Source organism: Hemitrygon akajei, chromosome 6, assembly GCF_048418815.1.
Source record: "Hemitrygon akajei chromosome 6, sHemAka1.3, whole genome shotgun sequence".
Taxonomy (NCBI): Eukaryota; Metazoa; Chordata; class Chondrichthyes; order Myliobatiformes; family Dasyatidae; genus Hemitrygon; species Hemitrygon akajei.
Window position 1 is genome coordinate 150,843,655 of NC_133129.1, and position 23,306 is coordinate 150,866,960.

Sequence of the window (23,306 nt, forward strand, 5' to 3'; positions counted from 1 at the left end):
ACATATTCACATGCACTATTTTACATAATTAATTTGCAATCAGGCAAGTGTCCTGACTGTCAGCGTCACCTGTTAGTAAAATGTTAGTAGGATGACAAATGCAATCTTTACCGACCACAGCTGGGAACAGCAACAGGGAGCTAAATATGACCTAACTAGTACGTTTGGGATGCAAATATTTCAAGATACCTCACAGGAACGTAATTGATATCCAGTCAAACATTAAGCAGATGACCCAAAACATTGTCAAAAAGTAAAATCTTAAGGAGAAATGAGATATGGAGAGGCAGAGACTCTGGGAGCAAATTTCAGAGCATCCAGACTTGGCAGCTAAAGGCATGGTTCCAAATTGATGGGGGTCATTAAATCTGGGGATAAGCACATGGTTGGAATTGGAGTATTGTACATATCCTGGAGCTTGTAAATGTTAAGGAAATTTCAGATACAAGAAGAAATCAGAATTTTCAGATTTATATTTTGCTGAAGATGATTTGGTGCAAGTTCAAAAAGTGACAGCAATGTTTTGGACAATTCCAAAATTTATTTAAGGTAAACAGAGAGACAGCCACAAGAGTATATTGGAATGGAGGATGATTTCAGCAGCGGTTGAAGAGATTCAGAGCAACCAGGCAGTATTGATGACAAGGGAATAGGGAGTTTGGTGATGGCACAGATAAGCTGGCTTAACTAGGCTAAATAAAACAAAGTCATGAACATTCACTAAGATATTTATCTGGACGCAGTAGCACTAAATACACAATATAGTAGGGTGAGCACACTGCTTCTTGCCTTCTAAACCAATTCCAAAACTCTGGACACAAGAATTAATGCACTGCTTAGACAGTAAAGTATATTCAATCTGCTGCCTATTTTCTGTTTTCAATTCAGATTTCCTGCAACTGCAGTTCTATTTTGATTTTCATTAATCTGTCTACTTTATAATAATAATTTTAAAAAATGATGGGTACTTGCCTGTACTGCGAAGTACAGGCAGCTGTGTTTTTTTTTCCAGACATTTCCTTGTCAAACCTCCGGCCAGGAGTGCCTGACTGTCGTGGGTCTTCATACCCCAAGAACGAAGAGCCCGTTCCGTGTGGATTCTGTTCTTTACTAGCCTATCCAAGTTCCCCCCACTCTCTTGGAGAAATTAGTGCTTGCCCATCTCACAGAGGATAAAATTCTTTACCTTTAAAGATTGTGAAGGCAGGATCATTGGAGGTATACCAAGAGGAAGCAGATAAATGTTTGAAAGAGGAGCAATTGGCACAGAACAGAGAGGAAACTGGTCTAGAAATGACACAAACATGTTGAATGGCAAGGCAGGTTGGTGATGTGGGTGAACTACTCCTGTTCCTATTTTCTTGTTTCATTGTGTGTGTTTACAGCAGAGTGTATACATTAAGCAGTATCATGGCCATGTAGTTGGAAAAAGGTGCTAGCAGTGAGAGATGAAATTGGAAGCATTAAGAATTAGGCAACAGATCAATGGAGAACAGCACACAGATTCTGACCTGATCATTTTCAGCACAGGAAAGTCTGACAATGAGGTTCTATGACTGAGGATCTCACTTTATGCAACTTTCACAACACCAGGATGTTTTACTGCCATTGAAAGGTAGTTCAGAAATTTCCAGTACCAGCGGCTTTCCAATAAATGGACCCACGGTGACAAACTGGTAAAAGATTCTATAATTATTAGAATTACTGCTACTAGTGGCATTTATCACTTTATCACCAATGTCCCTATCAGCTGTATTTTTTTGTCACTTTGGATTATTTAATTAATTCACATCCTCTTCATCTAGCAAAAAGCCTTCCAAATATTTGATCCTAGAAATACACTTATCCTTCATATAAATATAGAATACATTCAGCAAACGGTTTTACATTTAAGCAATCTAGTCTAAATGTAGCTAAATTACTTTCATTGCACTTACCCATCTTCATTCAAACAGCTCTCAGCATTCAGAAATGGAATCTCCTCTTTCTCCTTCTCTCCAAGAATTAAATATTGTTTTTCCATGTCTATTATGCACTAAGTACAAAGCAGAGCAGACACAACTTTGTGATGGATGACCACTTTCCAGGGCCAGAGAAGTTTATTGCTAACCTCAGCTTTCTACTACTGCAACAGGACCTTTCCAAAGCTTCAGAATTGTTTGTTAAAATGTTAAACTTTTTAAGAATATTCCTTGCTCAATTTCTTGTTGTAAACAAGAACGAGTCTTCAGTTCTTAATACAAATTGCAAGCAGTAATTTGTTTGAAGTTAAAAGGATATCTGGGTTGGCTACTAAGAGATGTGGTTTGCAAAGTGAAGTGACTGCACTAGCCAAACACATGACAATGGGCTATGTTAATAGGCCTACATTAACCAGGCACTGTTGTTCTCAGAAAATTTTAGACCATCTGTATAAATTACTTTGTTCCAGCAAATAACACATGCAGATGATATCATCTGGTAGCAAGCAATATAAATATTAGAAAGTATTGGGATTGTTAGAAATGACAGAAAGATGGGGTGACAGGAAGAAGAACTAGAATTCATTCTGCAGCTTTCAGTTTCTGCAATGGATGACTCAGTCATATGCAATTTGTTGGTATGTCCTTTTAGTTCATAAGGGTTGCACCTGTGTTTTGAAATCCTTTGAAATTCAGAAATATTTTATAAATGGCAAGTCCTCTGAGTGCTAAATGTGCGTCAAGAACCATTTGTCTGAATATAAATGTGTATCATTAAAATAAAATAGACTGTTTTAAACTACTTCATTAACTGGAAATATCTCTTCCTTGGTAGGGAGAGGCTCCCACCATTCAAGAAGTGACTACTAGCAGCTAGATCTCATAACAGAAACTAGACAGGGAGGTAAGCTGGTCCATGAAAATGGATACAGTATAACCTTCCTATAGTGAGGGTACTCATTGATATCTATATTGGATAGGGCTTAAAATCTTTTTAGTTTAGGGCTTTGCGGACAGAGAACCCAATGCAATCACAACCTAAGGCTAAAAGAGCACAAAAAATGTCTTCCCAAACCTGATATACACAATGAATGTCATTTTGTTACCTTCAAAGATCTCAGTGTCTGCAATCCAAGAGAGAGAATTTTCTTATCATCATCTGTTAATGAGAAAGATAATTGAGTGTGAAACATATTCTGATCAACATTAAATTGGGTAGAAACCTTTTAATAATATAGAACTGGAACAAAGAATTATCACAAAGTTATTGCTTATTTCAGTTTCAATGAAAGATCATTAAAGAGAAACTTTTTTTTTCTCTCTCCACAGATGCTGAGTGACCTCCTGCATGTTTCTTGCATTTTATGTCTATATTTCATTATCAAAATTAAAACATTGATGATAAAATTTCTTGATATCAATTACTAATTGGGCTACCAAATGCAATTTGAAAATTAAGTCTTCATTGGGCATAGCTGAAGGACAAAATTCCCCACACATTAAATGGAGTGTACAGCAGAAAGAATGTTGTAGTTTTAAATTGAGGCAATTTCTTGCATTAAATTAATAACTAATCTATTTACTTTCAGTGATAGAAGATGATTTCTATAGAACATTTTAGCTTAACAGCGAAAGGTTAGCAGTGTAAATGGCAGCATTGATTACAATGTATTCCTCACTATTTATTGCAATCCTTCTGTTTTGGAGAGTTAGATTTCCTCAAGAACCATAGCCAAACAGTATGTATTAGTTGGCTATATTTATTTTTAATTTTTGATCTGAGATATAGAATGAATCACTTCTTTTCTAATACACATGCAGAAAAATATATAACAAGGTATATTGATAAAAAACATGGAATGCAAACATGACTCAAATGAATACCAGACCTCTAATGAAAAATCACCAAATTTAGACTTCTTTTGAGAAAGTGGACAGAGTCATTGAGCAGATATTGCACCTTGGCTCAGCTTAGAGAATATAGTCAGGAATCTGACTCCCTAATCAGTGCTAGTGGAGACTTATCACTTGAAACCTTGCTGTTTACAAGCATAGCATTTCACTAAATTTCTCTCAGATTGTACACTAATCCCTGTAATTTTGGGGTGTGGATTGTCCAGTTCACAATTTTCCATAATATGAAGTCATCAAATCTTTGCATGTGCCAAGAAATGTGAGCTTAAAATGTGGATTTTGTTTATTTAGTTCCTTTAAAAATTCATAAGAGTGAATTTAATGCTTTACCTCAAATTTTTGGGTAGTGATTTATGAATTCTGTAAGGGCAAATTTCCATTATTCAAACAGCCCATAACCCAGGGGTTGTCTGTAATTGTTTTACAGGGATATCTGGTGCCAATTACTTTATTTTCCAGTCCCAGCTGAGGCAGGAGAAGATGGCAGTTCTCAGGAAGACTACATATACCTGATTCAAGTAGTAGATGATAAACTTTGTCATTCAGCATCAACTAATTTCCAAATTCACATTATTTTCCCATTTATCAGCACACAAAGACAGTCAAAAGAATGTGTGCACTATCTGGTGTTCATTAAGATGCAGGAACTACATGCTGAGGAATGGAACATTGAACACCTTGTGATCAGGTTGGTCAGACAAGATGAATGTTCTTTCTATCCAATCTCAGTGCATGTCTCAGTTCTACGAGCTCTCATTTTTGTTATTATTACCCATGGTAACTGTAAATGTGATTAATAATTTCACATCCATTCACAGCAATCTGTGCTAATTATTTACCAGAAACTTAGAACCTATGTAAAAATATAATCTGTTCCACAAAATATGTTAGGAAATAATTTTTTAATAAATTTTTTCAAGTATAAAAACTTACCCACAACAACTGCTGAACACTTAATATTCAGTTGCCCTACAGAAATTGCAATGTTGTCCATTTGACCAATAACCTTTGACAGAAAGGGCATTCCCATTTTTTGCATTTCATTCCTGTCTGTTTTCACATATTCCTTCAGCCTATGATGAAAATAATGATTTTGAATGTATTTTTTAAGATCAGAGTAAAACAATATGTTCATTAAATTCTAATGTAAAACAACACAGTTAATACTCTAACAGTGAGGATTAAAGAATATTCATAACAAAACGATCTGTGATTACACAATTTTGGAATGCTGCGCAATTCATGAGAAGCCTTAGGTCCCACACCACAACGTTCAGGAACAGTTATTACCCTACAATCATGAGGTTCCTGAACCAGTGTGGAAAGGTTTATTCACCACTGCTCTGAACTGATCCTATGACCTATGGACTCACTTTCATGGAGTCTTTACAACTCATGTTATCAGTATTATTTTTCTTTGCATAGTTTGTCTTATTTTGTACATTAGTTGCTAGTCAGTCTTTATCAGATTTTGTATAGTTTATTGTAAAACTCTATTGTATTTTTTCTGTAAATGCAGACTAGGTAGGATTTGTACTTTGATAATAAATTTACCTTGAACTTTGAATAGGATTGCCTATTTTCAACATATGAATACAGTCATGGGGCTTATTGACACTTAGCCCTCTTATAGAAACCAAATACTTTAAAAATAAACACTTAATTTGTTTTCATCTTCCCTTTATTTTGCAAGGTATTGTACATTTAGGAAGCAGCAGGGTAGGTATCAATAATAATCAAAATAGACTACCCAAGCAGAATTTCTGTGATCTTGCCAGAAGATTTGTGTGTGCAATATTTGTCCTCAGGTAACAAGAGAGATCATGACTCATTTCTTTATGGCCATCTGCATATTTTCCTTTAAAAGGAAGAATTTGTGGACAATCTCTGATACACAACTCTGTATTAAGTAATTCACACATGAAAACAATGAACCCAACTGTGGTTGGCCCAGAATGTTAATAATCATTAAATCAAGACGTAAAGCCCTGATAGTGTACCTGGCGCATACTGAAAACCTGTGCTAACCAACTGGTAGGAGTGTTCATGGAAATCTTCGACCTCTCACCTACTTCAAAAGGGTAACAATCATACTGGTGCTGAAGGAGAACAGGGTGAGCTGCCTCGATGACTATCATCTGATAGCTCTCATATCTACTGTGATAAAGTGCTTTGAGAGGTTAGTCCTGGATAGAATTAACTCCTGTCTGAGCAAAGACCTGGACCCCATGCAGTCTGCCTACCACCACAACAGGTCTACAACACATGCAATGTTACTGGCTCTCCACTGGGCTTTGGACCACCAGTAATGCCGGCATCAAGCTGCAATTTATTGATTACAGCTCAGTAATCAATACCATCATCCCATCAGTACTGATCAACAAGCTTCAAAACTGAGCCTCTGTATCACCTTTGGAATTGGATTCTTGTCTTCCTCATCGGGAGACCACACTCAGTTTGGATTGGTCATAACATATCCTCCTTGTTGATAATCAACACAAGCACACCTCGATGATGCCTGCTTATCCCACTGTTCTACACTCCGTACACTCATGACTGTGTGGTTAGGCACAGCTGAACTGACATCTATATATTCGCCTATGATAAAGCAGCTGTTGGCAAAATCTGAGATTGCAATGGGAAGGCTGGTTGAGTGGTGTCACAACAATCACCTTCACTCAATGTCAGCAAGACCAAGGAACTGATTGTGGACTTCAGGAAGAGGATGTCGAGCAAACACACACTATTCGTCACTGAGGGGCCACCAGTGGAAAGGGTGAGCAGTTTCAAATTCCTGGGCATAAACATTGTCAGCCCAGCATATTGATGCAATCATGATAAAAGCATGCCAGCCTCTATACCTCATTAGGAGTTAGAGGAGATTTGGCCCCCGAAGACTCTAGCAGCTTTCTACAGATGTATCATAGAGAGCATTCTGTTTTACAAGATTGCTTTTATATTTATCATGCATTTTTTGTTTTTTTAGTTGTGTTTTTTATGCTGCATCAAATCCAGAGTAACAGTCATTTCTTTTCTTTTACACTTGTGTACTGAACAATGACAAGAAACAATCTTGAAACAAACAACAACAGGTCTAAATAGATGCATCTCCGTCTGGTGTGGAAGTACCAATGCAGAGGATTGTAAGAGGCTGCAGAGAGTTGTGGATTCAGCCAGCTCCATCACAGACACAAACCTCCCTGCTAGTTAGGACATTTTCAAAAGGGGGTACTAGAAAGAAGGAGACATCCAACATTAAGCACCGTCACCATCTAGGATATGCCCACTTGTTACTACTGTCAGGGAGAGGGTACAGGAGCCTGAAGACCACACTCAATGTTTTAAGAAGGGCTTCTTCCCCTCTGCCATCAGCTTTCTGAACAGCCCATGAACCCATGACTACTACCTAGCTATTCCTTTATTATTGTACTAGTTATTCATTTTTCATTGTAACTTAAAGTAATTTGTTATGCCTGCACTCCTGCCTCAAAACAACAAATTTCATGACTGTGTCGATGACAATAAACCTAATTTTGATTCAATGGTTGGATCAAAGCAACTCCAAAATTCAGGAGTCTCAATGACATCCAAATGAAAATGGCCACCTGACTGGTGATTTTCAGCTGCTTGTACATTCACACACTCCAATGATCTATTACAAGATGCATTACAACAATTCAGAAATGCTTCTTTGACAGTATCCCACCATCTGGAATGACAAAAGCAGCAGGCATCTTGCGTAACAACATTACCCTCCTCCAGTCAAGCTGCCTCCTGTTGTCGAATGGCATTACTATGGGGCAAAATCCTGCAATTCTCTCCCCAATGCCACTGTGGTACTTTCGCCACAATGACTTTAGCTCTTCGAGTATGTGACATAGAGAATAATTAAGGAAGACAATAAATGTTATTCTTACCAACAATGTTCTGAACTCCCCTACAATGGATTTTGGGAGATTGCCAAGGAGAGATTCAGAGCTTTAATGCGTAACCAAGGCCAGGGTCGCAGGACTATTGTGTGTGCATGTGCACATATGGGTATACTGAAGACTGGGTGGACGGGATGTATGATTCGAGTGGCAGGAGGAAGCAACTAGGAAGGGATCAGTGAGCGGGGTTCCAGTTTGGTAATGCACTGCGAAGGATCAGTTGTTCTGGGACTGCCTGACAATGGCAATGCCTCAGCCAACCTCATCTACTTTCTCCACAGTTCTCCCAAAGTATCACTGCATAGGGAATATTGGGCAAAATCACCCAGGAATTGTCAGCGTAATATTTAACTCTGTGCATTAGTAATGGCACATTGCTGAAGTGAAGCATCACTTTGCAATCAAATGTCTAGGCCCCAAAGACATTTTGTGTCCACCGGATCAACTGTAGATTTGACACTCCTGTGATAGAAGATTGGCATTACAGTCACTGCTTCTTGATTTATTCATCAGCCCTGGTTGCACGCTGTTAATGAATCAGAAGCATCTGTTTTGTATTTTAATAATACTATTAGAATCAAAATCAGAATTAGCTTTATTATCACCAACGTGTCATGAAGTTTGTTAACTTAACCACAGCGGTTCAATGTAATACATAATAGAGAAGGAAAAAAAGTAAATAAGTAAATGAATTACAGTATATGTATATTGAATAGATTAAATATCATGCAAAAACAGAAATAAGAATAGTGAGGAGGTGTTCATGGGTTCAGTGTTCATTTAGGAATCAGATGGCAGAGGGGAAGAAGCTGTTCATGAATCACTGAGTGTGTGCCTTCAGGCTTCTGTACCTCCTACCTGATGGTAACAGTGAGAAAAGGGCATGCCCTGGGTGCTGAAGGTCCTTAATAATGGACGCTGCCTTTCTGAAACACTGCTCCCTGAAATGTCCTGGGTACTTTGTAGGCGAGTACCCAAGATAGAGCTGATTAAATTTACGACCCTATGCAGCTTCTTTCGGTTTGGTCCTGTGCAGTGCCCACCCACCCCACCACCATGCCAGGCAGTGATGCCCCTGTCCTTACAACATACCAAATTCATAATGGAGTCACAAGACTGTAGATACTATAGTCTGAGCACAAACCAGCTGTTGGAGGAACTCGGTGCGTCAAATGCCCTCTGTCCATGGTAAAGAGTCCTGATGCTGCTTGACCTACTGAGCTGCCCCAGCAGTTTGCTCTATTGCATTTAAATTTATAATTTATGCAATGGTGAAATTCAGTTCCAAAGTATATTCCAACTTGGCACTCTGAATACAGGCCCCGCTATAATTTACCTCTAAATCAATTAAATTTTCCATCGGTTGAAATGATAAATCAAAAGAAAAAATCCAATTGTGCTACGCAACTAATGATGCAGCAAATGTTTTCATTTTTGTGGCAGTGGTGTTTTCCTGCTTTTCTGTTTCCCACAGTCTTTCATACAGTAATATTATTGTATAATCGTCAAATGTTAACATAAACATCTTTTGAGTATGGCTACTCCTATTTCTGAAGCGTTTCTGCTTAAGTTACAAATCTCAATAGGTCTCCAGCCAGGACAGCTCATTATTCCAACCATCTGTGGTGATATCTGTACATTCACACTACAGATATTCCCATCCCATCACATGGAAAAAAAGCACAGTTCATTCCAATAAAACATGTGGTTATATTTGTTGCAGTGTGATGTTGAAGGAGTATAAGAAATGCATGATGACTTACCCTAGTTTATCCACACAGGCAGATGAAATGAGATTATTTTGAGAGCCGGTGTCAATCTGTAATTTCATCTCTAATCCAGCACACTTTAAAAATTGAAAATAGACTTAGAACCATCCACGGTAAATTGCAAAGCCAATAGTATTATTGTAGCAACGGAACAGGTCCAGCAACCCAGATACAGTCTGGACCCTCGGTGCTGTCTTTGTGAAGTTTCTATGCTCTCCCTGAAAATGTGGGGGGTTTTACCAGGTACTCTGTTTTTTCACAACATCCTAAAATTGTTCAGGTTGGCAGGATGATTGGGCACTGTAAATCCTAGTGTGTAGGTGAGATGTGGAATTTAAAGGGTTATCTAAGAAAGGATGAACTGATGTTGGGAGAGGGTTCATAGAAATGATTCCAGGATTGAAAAGCTTGTCGTATGAGGAGCGTTTGATGGCTCTGGGCTTCTACTCACTGGAATTCAGAAGAATGAAGGGTGACTTTGTTGAAACCTATCGAATATTGAAAGGCCTCAATAGAATGGATGTGGAGAGGATGTTTCCTATGATGGAAGAGTCTAAGACCAGAGAACACAGCCTCAGAATAGAGGGGCATCCTTTTAGAATGGAGATGAGGAGGAATTTCCTTAGTCAGAGAGTGATGAATCTATGGAATTCATTTCCTCAGGCAGCTATGGAGACCTAATCATTGGGTATATTTTAGGCAGAGGTTAATAGATTCTTGGTTAGTCAGGGCATGAAGAGATACAGGGAGAAGGCAGGAGATTGGGGCTGAGAGGGAAAATGGGTCGGCCATGATGAAATGGCGGAGTAGACTAGATGGGCCAAATGACATAATTCTACTCCTATATCTTATAGGTGGGAGCCAGTTGATGAGAATATGGGATGATCAAAATGGGTTACGGTAGAATTATTGTAAAAAGAGGTGCCTAATGATCAATGTTGACTCGGACTGGAGGGCCTGTGTCTGTGACGTAACTCTCCATGACACTACGACAAGGCTGCAGTAATGATAAGCAGACTCATAAATCATGCAGCATTAATTGTACCAAGCATTAGCAAACGGTAAATCAGGAGTGTTCTTCATCTTAGAACAGAGAGCTGAACTTAAGTGCCACAATTAATGACTGGGTTGTCTAAAATTAAAACAGCTTGTGATCAGATTCAGACATCACAGAAATTGAGAGTCTCTTTGTACTATGGAGTATTGTTACTCATAAGTGGTAACTCACCCCCTGAGATACCTTCCCTTATCCCTCTGTAATATAATTTATCATTGGGAAATGGAAAATAGGTGATTAGAATAAAAGTAGTGTTATATCTGCAAGGATAAATAATGTGTTAGTGATATCACATACAAACATGGAAAATCAACTGCTGTACCACAGCAGATAATAAAGAGGCATGCTGGTTTGTCTTTCCGTTTTTAGATACTGACACGACTGAAGTAGAATTACTGTACTATTTTCATAAATGGAACAATATGCAAAGCTTATTTAAAATTGGTTGGCTGATAATTCAAGATTCAAGTGCACTCATTATCAGAGAATGTATAAATTATACAACTTTGAGATTTGCTTGCACAAAGCAAGAAACCCGAAAGAACCCAATTAAAGAATGGAAAAAAAAGAATGAAACTAAAAATAATAGACTGACATCTGATGCACAAGAGGAAAAAAAAGCATGCAAACAATTGAAGCGAACAATGACATTCCTAACCAAAATAATGTCATATATTTTAAGGAATACAAAATTACCTTGCAACACACAAATATCAGATCATCATCCTGAGTTCTGTGAAATTCCTGTTTAACCTGATGGAAGCTATTGCTCTGCATCGGAAATGAATTATTAGAAGGCCATGTCCCTCGGTTGTTGGCTCGAAGTTTAGACAAGTTGCTTTCTAACAAGCGTCTCTGTAAAATGTTGTGTGGTTGCTAAAATAAAATTTCAAAAATTATAATCAATACAGTTTGCATGACTTTGACACTCTGAACATCTATAGTGAACAAATGGATCAGATTAATTCCTAAATTGTGATTTTCCCGCTAGGGAGAGTTTAAGTGGATAGGATCTATACTCTCAAGTTTAGATGAAACTGAAATGTGCAAAGTCCTAATGGGACTTGACAGGGTAGCTATAGAGATGCTGCTTCTCTTGGCTACGATGTTTAGTACCATGGATTGTACACACTGAGGCACTATTATTTCAAAATGAAGGACAGGCCTTCAAAACAAGGATAAGAGGAAATTTCTTCACCTGGGGTGCTGTATCTTCTCAGCCAAAGATGCCTATGGAGAGTTAATGGCTGTGTATATTAAAGAAAGAGATTAATAGCATTTTAGATATTAAGGAAATCAAGGGATATTGTGTTTATGGGTGCATTAGAGTGAGTCTGATGTAAAAGATAAGTCATTATTGAAAAGAGGATTAAGCGTGATGGGTTGGAACATCCGTTTCTTTTGCTCCTTAAAGTGCAAATTGCCAAAATAAAAGCATGTTTGGGTATCTTATGTGGAACACCTGCATTCAGTCTACAAACATGCTTTGTCTTTTTTGATGCCTTCCAGTTCAGCTCCCCCTTTCACTCTGACCTCTCTTTTGTAGGCCTTCGGCATTGTACATTGAGACTCGATGTGTGCTCTGGGGAGGATATAGTGTTGGGGGGTGTGGGGAGAGGAGGAAAGGAAGAAATCTGCTACATTTGCCTATCTGCCCATCTGCAACTCCAGACTGACAGGTACAGTTGACTGTGAAGCAAGCCACGCAGTTGAACTGTGGCCACCTTGTTGAAATGGAGGAAGAACAAAACCAGATGGACCATTTGATGTGAACGGTAGCACCAAGTTCAGTCAGCCTTGAAAGGTCCTCCTCATATACATTTGGGATTTAGTGTCCAAATTGGGGAATTAATTGAACAAATTGGGAACAGCAATAGATCATGTGGGTTGTTGATTCATTAAGATTATAGGGGACCACTACTGCTGGGAGTTCAGTGGGAAAAATGGCCCTTGGAACTCCTCAATAGGGAGCCCCCATAAAGACTCCCAACATTAAGTCAAACACAAGCAAAAAAACCTACTCCTGATTATCATCCACTGCCACCTCTCAGGTGATGAATCATTGTGTCTCCAAGTTGAGCACTACTTGATACAAGCAAGGGCACTGAATGTTCCTAGACTGTGGACATTTAACAGATCTGCCAGCTCAAACTTAAGCATCCAGGAGGTACTGTGGACCACCAGTAGCAGAAACATATGCCACCACAATCTAACCACATGGCCTGATACAATCCTCACTATCATTAGCATCAAGTGAAGAGGTTAATTCCGGCTCATGAAGAGTGTAGAAGGTATGCTGGGAGTAGTTCCAGCCTACCTAAAAATGAGTGTCAATCAAACTAAACTGCAATACAGGACCAGATGTGTATACAACAGCAGAAACAACAATCAACAAACAGAGGGATGTGATCTTAAAGCCAACAGATTGAATGAAAACTCTGCAGTTCTATCATGCCTAGATGTAGATGTAGGGGGACAGATGGATATCAATTAAACAACTATCAGATGATTCCAAGGACATTCCATCCTTGGAGAAGCCCATGGCATAATTGTTAAAGACAAAGTTTTCGCAACAATTTTCAGTGGTCATATCCAGCCAATGATTCATCTCAGTTTCTTCCTGAGATTTGCACCATCACAGACAGACAGACATACTTTATTGATCCCGAGGGAAATTGGGTTTTGTTACACCCAGTCTTCAGTCAATTTGATTCACTTCATATCATATAAACATGGCTGAGGGCATGGATTACAGCAAAGGCAATGGGATCAAACAACTTCCCACCCATAGGAGTGACGACCTGTCCTCTTCATCCAAGCCAGGACCTCTCACAGCCTCGACATAAAGAGCAGAATTCTAGAAGTGAGGAGAGAGTAACTGCTCCTGATATCAAGGCAGTATTCGAATTAATGATTCACCAAGGACCCTTTTAAAAAATTAATAGATATAAAGAGAAAAATGTTAACACAAAGTACACTGCAGATGCTGTGGTCAAATCAACATGTACAAACAAGCTGGGTAAACTCAGCAGGTCGGGCAGCATCTGTTGAAAGGAGCAGTCAATGTTTCAGGTCGAGACCCTTCGTCAGGACTGAAGGAGGAGGGGGCAGGGGCCCTATAAAGAAGGTGGGGGGGATGGGGAAGGTGCAGGTGGAAAAACCAATCAGAGGAAAGATCAAGGGTTGGGGGAGGGGAAGCAGGGAGGGGATAGGCAGGAAAGGTGAAGAAGGAATGTAAGGGGAAAGCACTACGGGTAGTAGAAGGCGGCAGAATCATGAGAGAGGTGATAGGCAGCTAGAAGAGGAGGTAGAGTGAAAGTGTGATAGGGGAAGAGAGAGGGAGGGAATTACTGGAAGTTGGAGGATTCGATGTTCATATCAAGGGGCTGGAGACTACCCAGACGGTATATGAAAAACTGTTGTCAGTGGTTGGTCCATGCCTTACACGAAGGAAGATGGTTACGATTGCTGGAAGTCATTCACTCTATCCTCATGGCATCACTGTATGTCTTCGTTAGGGCCAAACTATCTTCTCCTGCTTCGTCAATGACCTGCCTACCATTATAAGTTCAGAAGTGGAAATGGTTGCTGATAATCGCACAATGCTTCCATCCATTTTGAACTCCTCAACAAACAAAGGAGCAAGACAACATTCAGGTATGGATTAAGTAGCATATGTCATTTGTGCCAGTAAGTGCTAGGCTTTTAACATCAAGGAAATGTATAAGCAGCTACCTTTAGTACTCAATAGCATTGTCATCAATGAGTATTTCACCAACAGCACACTGGGGAACACCAATGACCATTAATGCAACTGGAGCAGCCGCATTAATACTGTGATTAAAAGAAAGAGATTCAGAATTGAAGTCTGAGGTCAGTGACCTCGTAGTCAGAACCTTAAGCCTCAGTATTCTGCTTTACTTAATCTACATTGGGGTTAACTCCACACTTTAAGAAGGGAGGGAGGTAAAAGACAGGAAGTTATAGATTTGGAGTTCATTATTGAGAATGAGATTTCAGATACTCTGAGGCACATGATAAAATAGGCCAAAGTCAGCATGGTTCCCTTTGGGGTAAACCTTGCCTGACGAATCTGTTGGAATTCTTTGAGGAAATAGCAGGTAGGATAGACAAAGCAGAGTCAATGGATGTTATTTATTTGGATTTTCAGAAGGCCCATGACAAGGCACCATACATTAGGATGCTAAACAAGATAGTAGCCCACGGTATTACAGGAAAGATATTAGCATGAAAAGAAGATTGGCTGCCTGGCAGGAGGCAAAGAGTGGCAATAAAGGTGGCCTTTCATAGTTGGCTGCTGGTGACTGCTGGTGTTCCACAGGGGTCGGTGTTGGGACTGCTCCTTTTCATGTTATCTGTTAATGATCTGGATTATGCAATTGATGGCTTTGTGGCCAAGTCTGCAGATGATACAAAGATAAGTGGAGGGGCAGGCAACGTTGAGAAATCAGGGAGTCTGCAGAGGACATGGACATATTAGGAGACCGGGCAAAGGCGTGACAGATGAATACAGTGTAGGGAAGTGAATGCTCATAGATTTTGGCAGAAGGAATAAAGGCATAGACTATTTTCTAAACAGAGAGCAAATTCAGAAATTGGGGATGCAAAGGGACTTGGAGCCTCAGTGCAGCATTCCCTAAAGGTTAACTTGCAGGTTAAGTGGGTGGTAAGAAAGGCAAATGCAATGATAACATTCATTTCCAAAGACTAAAATGTACAAGCAAAGATGTAATGGTGAGGCTTTATAAGGCATTTGTCAGACTGTCTCAAATATTGTGAGCATTTTTGGGCTCCTTATCTAAGAAAGAATGTGCTGGCATTGGAGAGGAGGTTTACGAGAATGATGCTGGGAATGAGAGGGTTAACATACGGGAACCATCTTTGGGCCTTTACTCACTGGAGTTTAGAAGGATGCAACCTACCGAATATTAAAAGGCTAAGTATAGAGCAGACTTGGAGAGGATGTTTCCTATACTGGGCAAGTCTAGGACCAGAGGCATAGCCTCAGAGTACAAGGATGTCCCTTTAGAACAGAGATGAGGGGGTACTTCTTTAGCCAGAGTGAATTTGTGGAATTCATTAAGGGCATCAAAGCTTATATAGATAAATGGATACTTTATTGATCCCAAAGGAAATTACAGTGTCACAGTCGCATACCAAGGGCACAGATATAAATATTAGAAGAGAAGTAGAAGGAGTAAAAAGTGTTACCTCAAACAGTCTAACTGGAGGGAGTCATCACTTCCTTGGCTATAGGTTGACTCATTATAGAGCCTAATGGCCGAGGGTGAGAATGACCTCATGAAATGCTCTTTGGAGCAGCACGGTTGTCTTAGTCTATTTCTAAAAGTGCTTCTCCATTCAGGGAAGGTGGCATGCAGAGAGTGAGAAACGTTGTCCAGAATTGCCAGGATTTTCCAGAGGGTCCTTTGTTCTACCACAGCCTCCAGTGTGTCCAGTTTGACTCCTATAACAGAGACAACCTTTCTAATCAGTTCATTGAGCCTTTTGGCATCAACCGTATTGATGCCATTGTCCCAGCACACCACCACATAGAAGTTTGTACTGCTGACAACAGACTCGCAGAACATGTGAAAGAGAGGCCTGCATACTCCAAGGGACCCTAGTCTCCTCAGGAAGTAGAGGCAACTCTGCCCCTTCTTGGACTCAGCCTCTGTGTTGATGCTGCACTCAAGTCTGTTATCCAGGTGCACTCCCAGGTACTTGTAGGTCTTCTCTACATCCAGATCCTCACCATCAATAGTAACAGGGAGCAATGCAGGCTTAGTCTTCCTAAAGTCCATCACTGTCTCCTTTGTCTTACTGATGTTGAGCTGCAGATGATTCAGCTTGCACCATTTGACAAGGTCCTCCTCCAAGTCACGATATTCATCCACCCGTCCTCCCTTAATACACCCAACTATTGCTGAGTCATCAGAGGATTTCAGCAGATGACATGACTCAGTGTTGTATCTAAGGTCTGAGGTATACAGGGTAAACAAGAAGGCAGCCAATACTTTGGGACTCCAATGCTGCTTATAGCCATGTCAGTCACACAGCTCTGAAGCCTTACTGTGGTTTGCCAGTCAGGTCGTCCATTATCCAGGATACAGTGGAAGTGCCAGTCTGCACTGAACAGAGTTTTCCCCCCAACAACGAGGGCTGTGTGGTATTAGAATCAACTGAGAATTCAAAAAACATGATCGTCACAGAGCTGCCCTGCTTATCCAATGGGAGCAGGTTCTGCTCAGCAGGTAGATGACAGCATCATCAACTCCAGTGTCCTCCAGGTAGGCAAACTGCAGGGGATTGAGGGCTGATCTGACCAGGGGTCAGAGGTGAGCCAAGAGCAGCCTCGCCAGGGTCTTCATGATGTGTGATGTCAGGGCCACTGGATGGTAGTCACTCAATACTTTCAGTTGGTCCTACTTGGGTACTGGGACCACACATGATGTTTTCAATTCAGGTTACAGGGAGAAGGCAGGAAAACGGTGTTGAGGGGGAAAATAATTCAGAAGTAATCAAATGGCAGAGAGCAGAGCAGACTCAATGGCCTAATTCTGCTCTAATTCCTTATGGTTTTAACACTTAAAATAAGAGAATTAATGAAACTAAAAATTAAATCGTCTGGTGGACTATCAATAAAATGTCCTCAATCTGCCAAACAAGTAGGTTTCAGCCTTTGAATCTGCCTTGAGCACAGATTTATCAACATTCTGGTGATGGTAATTAGATTAAATGTAGATATTTCCTCAAGGACAAATTCTCCTTGGGAAAAAAAACAGAATATTCCAACTAGCCTGTGGGAATTCCTGGCCCATTACCACTTAAAATGGAGAAGGAACTTTCAGGATTACATTGAAAATGCTTTGTTGGGCATGTGCAGTGTCCCAGCAAAAAAATAGCAGTAGTAGAACACTCCTCTTTTACACACATCCGCCCACCTGCCCAACAACTCTCTATCTCTCACTCACTCATTCTCACACAGAGTTTGCCAAGTCCATACTGATTTCATCAGTCTTTTCAGAATAACTGCAACTGGTTAGTTATTCTAGACCCTGAAAGACTGCCTTGGAAAGAACATAAAAGTTTAACCAGAATTTATAGGCTTCACTGCACATTAGTAATAACGCACAAGCAGATTTCAAGCATTAGATTCCAACCATTACAACTCTGAACTGGTTAAAGTGGTGTATTAATTATAACGGTATATTTTCCTATATTCTGGGAGTCTTAATGAGACTAAAACACTATGAATGGTAGAGTTTTTGGGGACAATTGAAGAAGAGAGGGACCTTTGAGTACAGATCCATAGATCCTTGAAGGTAGGCACACAGGTAGATAATGTAGCTAGGAAGGTATTTGGTATACTGGCTTTAGTTAGATGGGGAACTGAATACAGAAGCAGGGACATTATGGTCCAACTTTATAAAACATTGATCAGACCTTAACTGGAGTACCATGTGCAGTTCCAGTCACCATGTTAAAGGAATGATGTGATCTTGCTGGAGAGAGTGCAGAGATTCACCAGGGTGTTACCTGGGGTAAAGCATTTCAATTTTGAGGAGAAATAGCAGTTGCTGGGTCTGTTCTCCCTAGAGTGGAGGGGATTAAGATGGGATGCAATTGAGGAATATGAAATTCTGATGGTATTAGGTATACTGGTGCATATATACGTACAGTAGGTATAGGATTCCACAACCTATGGACTCGATTTTAAGGGCTCTGCAACTCAGACATCTATTGCTTATTATTTCTTTTCACATTTGCATCCGCACCATTTGTTGTTTTTTGCACATTGGTTGTTCATCCTTCTGTGTGTGCAGGTTTTCACCAACTCTGTAATGTTTCTATTTACCGTGTCTGTCTGCAGGAAAATGAATCTCAGGGTCCTATCTGATGACATAGATGTACTCTTGATAATACATTGACTTTGAACTTTGCTGGAAACTTTTCTCCATTTCAGAGGCAGATAAAACTAGAGGACATAGATTTAGGGCAGGGGAAGAGACAGATTTAGGGCAAGAGGGAAGACATTTAGAGGGGATACAAGGGCAATCTTCTTCACCCAGTGAGCAAATACTTCGATGGATCAAAATATTGGGCTTCGTTAAATTTTAACCACCGACAATGCTGTAAACCATACAACGTACAATATGTATTATTATGTATTGCATCGCCCTGCTGCCGCAAAGTTAACAAATTTCACGACATATGCCGGTGATATTAAGCTAGATTTCTGATTCTGATATCGATATCCCTCCTGTTATACCAGCGTCTCGTTTTCTTTCCTTAATTTTGGCATTGTGCTCATTAGTCCAATTAAATTATGGCAGCATGTCCAACATCAATCGGAAAGAAAACGTTTGACAGTAGATTAGTTTTAATACTTGGTTTGATCAAGCGAAACAAATACTTTAATTATACTGACCCGAGAGGCCGCAGATATTGGAATCCGGAACAATAACAAACTGCTGGAGGAACTCAGCCACATCTTCAGAACAGGTGAGGGTCTCGACCCCATACATCCACTGTCCATTTCCCTCTGCGGGCTCGCCGAGTCCCTCCAGCGTCTGTGTTCTCTTTTAATCGATTTAAAACGTTTTCAAGAATCAAGAAGAATATCAGCGCTAGGTAGACTATTTGACCCATGGTATCTATTCCGGCCAGAAACCCCGGCTTTCTTGCCTCATCTGTGCTATACCTCCGCACCAATCCTTGTCCCAGAGAGGAACGAGTGAAACTGATTGGGAGCGGCTGGCTTGTGAAATTGTCACGAACAGGGCATTTTTCTGTACAGAGAATGGACGCGCAAGATTAATCCGAAATCCAGAGGCTCGGAGTTCATAAAAATCTAATGGCACCTCAGCAGCCTGCAGGAGCCCACAGTTCAGTGAGATACCCCTGACTGTGAGCACTCCATCGCCCCGATGGTCATCATATACCGACATACTGAGCAAACGGAGACAGAGTGGCCATTCCTCATAGCCTGCTCTGTCCGGCTACCCCGCTGACCACAGAGTGGCCATTCCTCATAGTCTGCTCTGTCCGGCTACCCCGCTGACCACAGAGTGGCCATTCCTCAAAGCCCGCTCTGTCCGGCTACCCCGCTGACCACAGGGTGGCCATTCCTCATAGTCTGCTCTGTCCGGCTACCCCGCTGACCACAGGGTGGCCATTCCTCATAGTCTGCTCTGTCCGGCTACCCCGCTGACCACAGAGTGGCCATTCCTCATAGCCTGCTCTGTCCGGCTACCCCGCTGACCACAGAGTGGCCATTCCTCAAAGCCCGCTCTGTCCGGCTACCCCGCTGACCACAGGGTGGCCATTCCTCATAGCCCGCTCTGTCCGGCTACCCCGCTGACCACAGGGTGGCCATTCCTCATAGTCTGCTCTGTCCGGCTACCCCGCTGACCACAGGGTGGCCATTCCTCATAGCCCGCTCTGTCCGGCTACCCCGCTGACCACAGGGTGGCCATTCCTCATAGCCCGCTCTGTCCGGCTACCCCGCTGACCACAGAGTGGCCATTCCTCATAGCCCGCTCTGTCCGGCTACCCCGCTGACCACAGGGTGGCCATTCCTCATAGCCCGCTCTGTCCGGCTACCCCGCTGACCACAGAGTGGCCATTCCTCATAGCCCGCTCTGTCCGGCTACCCCGCTGACCACAGGGTGGCCATTCCTCATAGCCCGCTCTGTCCGGCTACCCCGCTGACCACAGAGTGGCCATTCCTCATAGCCCGCTCTGTCCGGCTACCCCGCTGACCACAGAGTGGCCATTCCTCAGAGCCCGCTCTGTCCGGCTACCCCGCTGACCACAGAGTGGCCATTCCTCATAGCCCGCTCTGTCCGGCTACCCCGCTGACCACAGGGTGGCCATTCCTCATAGCCCGCTCTGTCCGGCTACCCCGCTGACCACAGGGTGGCCATTCCTCATAGCCTGCTCTGTCCGGCTACCCCGCTGACCACAGGGTGGCCATTCCTCATAGCCTGCTCTGTCCGGCTACCCCGCTGACCACAGGGTGGCCATTCCTCAGAGCCCGCTCTGTCCGGCTACCCCGCTGACTGGGATTTGTCCCTATGACGCGTTCACTTACCGTCTCTTTGGATGTGCCCAGTTTTTTGAGGCCGTCGAGGGGCAGTAGATCCATCGAGTCTTTATGGATGAACTGAATGGCTTGTTTCATTCGCCTCTGCTGGCGCAGAGAGGCAGCCTCTCGGATATCCATCTGCTGCTGTCGGGTTTCTCTCAGAATGTCCGAGTAGAACATTCCACCGAGGCAAGAAAATTGTCGATCAACGAAAATATTGACGGCAAAAGGAAATCTCCGCGGCTTTTCTGGGAATCCTCAGAATCTCCAAGCAGCAATGAGAAGCACTGCTTAGGCAGCTGGCTTTTAAAGGGACGCCGCTCATCCTCCCGTGATTGACACGCAGGTTCCAGCCCCTGTGCGATGCAGGGTTCGGATCCGCAGAAACATCTTCTGCCAACCACTCCTCTACTCTTGAACAGAACGTGCTTGTCCCCATTTCAAGCCTGCACACGGCAGCGATAATACAACCCACCTAACTGGATATTATTGGAAGGTGAATGAAGATAAACCCCAGATATAGGAGCAGAATCAGGCCATTTGGCCCATCGAGTCTCCTCTGCCGTTTCATCATGGCTGATCCATTTTTCCTCTCAAACTCAGTCTGCTGCCTTCCCCCATAGATAGAAGATCTATGATTGTTACTGTAATTGATTAAGATTAATATAAGGCACTTAATTTATATCCAGCTATCCTCCACTCACTGTATTTTTTTCTGGAGAAATTGCCCTGCTTTTATCAGAAATTGCCATCGTTATGCCATGTCATTATGGGACCTCTTTCTGAATGAATTGACTTTGTTCCGGGTTCCCACTGAGGCATGCACTCCAGTCCATTCATTGATTCGTCAATGAATACTCTATGATAACCCAATCATACAATTCCCTCAAGGTTCAAGTGCAATTCAGCCTTCAATGTCGTTAAGTTATAAAATGCAATACAGTATTGGATCTTACTTTACATATAGAGCAAAGGTATTTTATTTGTGCTTTTAAAAGTACTTTATAATGCAGGTTTTTTGAGAAAGCAAATTTAGCAGGAAAGTTGATGAACTGAATGGATGCTGTCCGCATGGACTTTATTTAGCAAGGCCTTTGACAAAGTCCCACAGTGGAGACTGGTCCAGAAGGTTCGGTTGCTTGGCATTCATGATGAGGTAGTAAATTGAATTCAACATTGGCTTTACAGGAGAAACAGAGAGTGGTAGTAGATGGCTGCCTCTCTGACTGGAGGCTCGTGACTAGTGGTGCGCTGCAGGGATTGGTGATTAGTCCATTGTTGTTTCTCATCTGTATCAATGAATTGGGTGATAACGTGGTAAAATGGATCAGCAGATGTGCGAATGACAGACAGACAGACTTTATTGATCCTGAGGGGAAATTGGGTTTTGTTACAGTTGCACCAACCAAAAATAGTGAAGAAATATAGCAATATAAAACCAATATTGCAGAAAAATGGCAGATGGAATATAAGGCAGACTGTCATGGTCCGGTCTGTGAAGTCTGCGTTCCGGTTCACAGTCCGGTCCATGGACTCCGGATCTTCTGGCTATCTGTTGTTTCAGTTGGGCTTAATCACAGGCACCTGATTCTCATATTGGGGCTGGAATATAAGTGGCCCTGGGTTCGAGTGTGGTTGCTGGTTTGTCTTGTTGGTATCCTGTCCTTGCTGTTACCCTGAAGCTGGACTGTTCCCTTCCTTCCCTCTGAAGCCCTGCTGGCTCCCTCGCCTGTATTGCTGTAAGGTTCAGCTGCTGGAGTGAGACCAGAGCCTTGTCATGCCAACAGAAGGAACTATCTATCATTGAGCTTGGAACTGTCTCTTTGTGCCCCTGTGTTTAGTGTCCATGTATGAGTCCTGGCCTTATGTCTTGTTTCCAAGGAGGGGTCCCAGCTCTGTGTTCTGAGTTCCTGTGCTCAAGTCCAAGGCTCTGAGGAGGTTCCAGTATGTGTCCCAGTCTAAGTCGTAGCCTGGGCCCTGAGTCCTGGTCTCGTCCAGGGCTAGTGTCTGTGTCCAGCTACACCTCTCCCTGCTTCTGCTTTGCTCTCCCTCGACCTAAGATCTGCGTTCCTGCTCTCCCTCGATCAAGACGAAGTCTGAGTTTCATGTCCTTGTCCAGCCCTGGCGTCCTGTGTCCTGCCCCCACGTCCAGTCCTGGCCTGGATTCGGAGTCCGAGCCCGAGTCAAGACCCAGGTTCCAGGTCTCTGTCCAGTCTTTGGCTTGGAGTCCTTGTCCAGTTTCCTAGTTCCTCGTCCAGGTTCCACTTTCCTACTCTAGTCCTAGCTCATGCCCTGTCTCCTAGTCTTGTCCAGTGTCATTTCTTCCCCACTTCCCTTGCTTTCTTGATACACCGAGTCCTCTCCCTAGTAAACACAAAGTACACTGCAGATGCTGGGGTCAAATCAACACATACAACGCGCTGGAGGAACTCAGCAGGTCGGGCAGCATCCATGGAAACGAGCAGTCAATGTTTCGGGCTGAGACCCTTCATCTGTCCTGACGAAGGGTCTCAGCCCAAAATGTTGACTGCTCATTTCCACGGATGCTGCCTGACCTGCTGAGTT

General features: G+C 42.1%; 1 protein-coding gene and 1 long non-coding RNA gene across 6 annotated transcripts in view; one reads left to right on the forward strand and one right to left on the reverse strand.

The window, feature by feature from the left end:
- The window catches only part of LOC140729606 (uncharacterized), a 32,899-nt gene extending 31,163 nt beyond the window's left edge, over positions 1–1,736 (forward strand). The window contains exon 3 of the long non-coding RNA XR_012099368.1: positions 991–1,736. This is a non-coding gene — a long non-coding RNA (uncharacterized lncRNA). The remainder of the gene's footprint in view (positions 1–990) is intronic.
- Positions 1–21,032, reverse strand: part of LOC140729600 (nuclear receptor-interacting protein 3-like) — a 48,067-nt gene extending 27,035 nt beyond the window's left edge. For all 5 annotated transcript variants that reach the window (XR_012099366.1, XM_073049551.1, XM_073049552.1 and 2 more), the window contains exons 1-6: positions 20,748–21,032; positions 11,327–11,506; positions 9,568–9,650; positions 4,809–4,948; positions 3,068–3,120; positions 1,938–2,035 (exon numbers count right to left, since the gene is read on the reverse strand). Coding sequence is in view for 4 of the 5 variants with exons in the window: in XM_073049551.1 (XP_072905652.1) it covers positions 1,938–2,035; positions 3,068–3,120; positions 4,809–4,948; positions 9,568–9,650; positions 11,327–11,506; positions 20,748–20,921 (728 nt within the window). In the remaining variant the exon portion in view is untranslated. The remainder of the gene's footprint in view (positions 1–1,937; positions 2,036–3,067; positions 3,121–4,808; positions 4,949–9,567; positions 9,651–11,326; positions 11,507–20,747) is intronic.
- Positions 21,033–23,306: the final 2,274 nt, after the last annotated feature.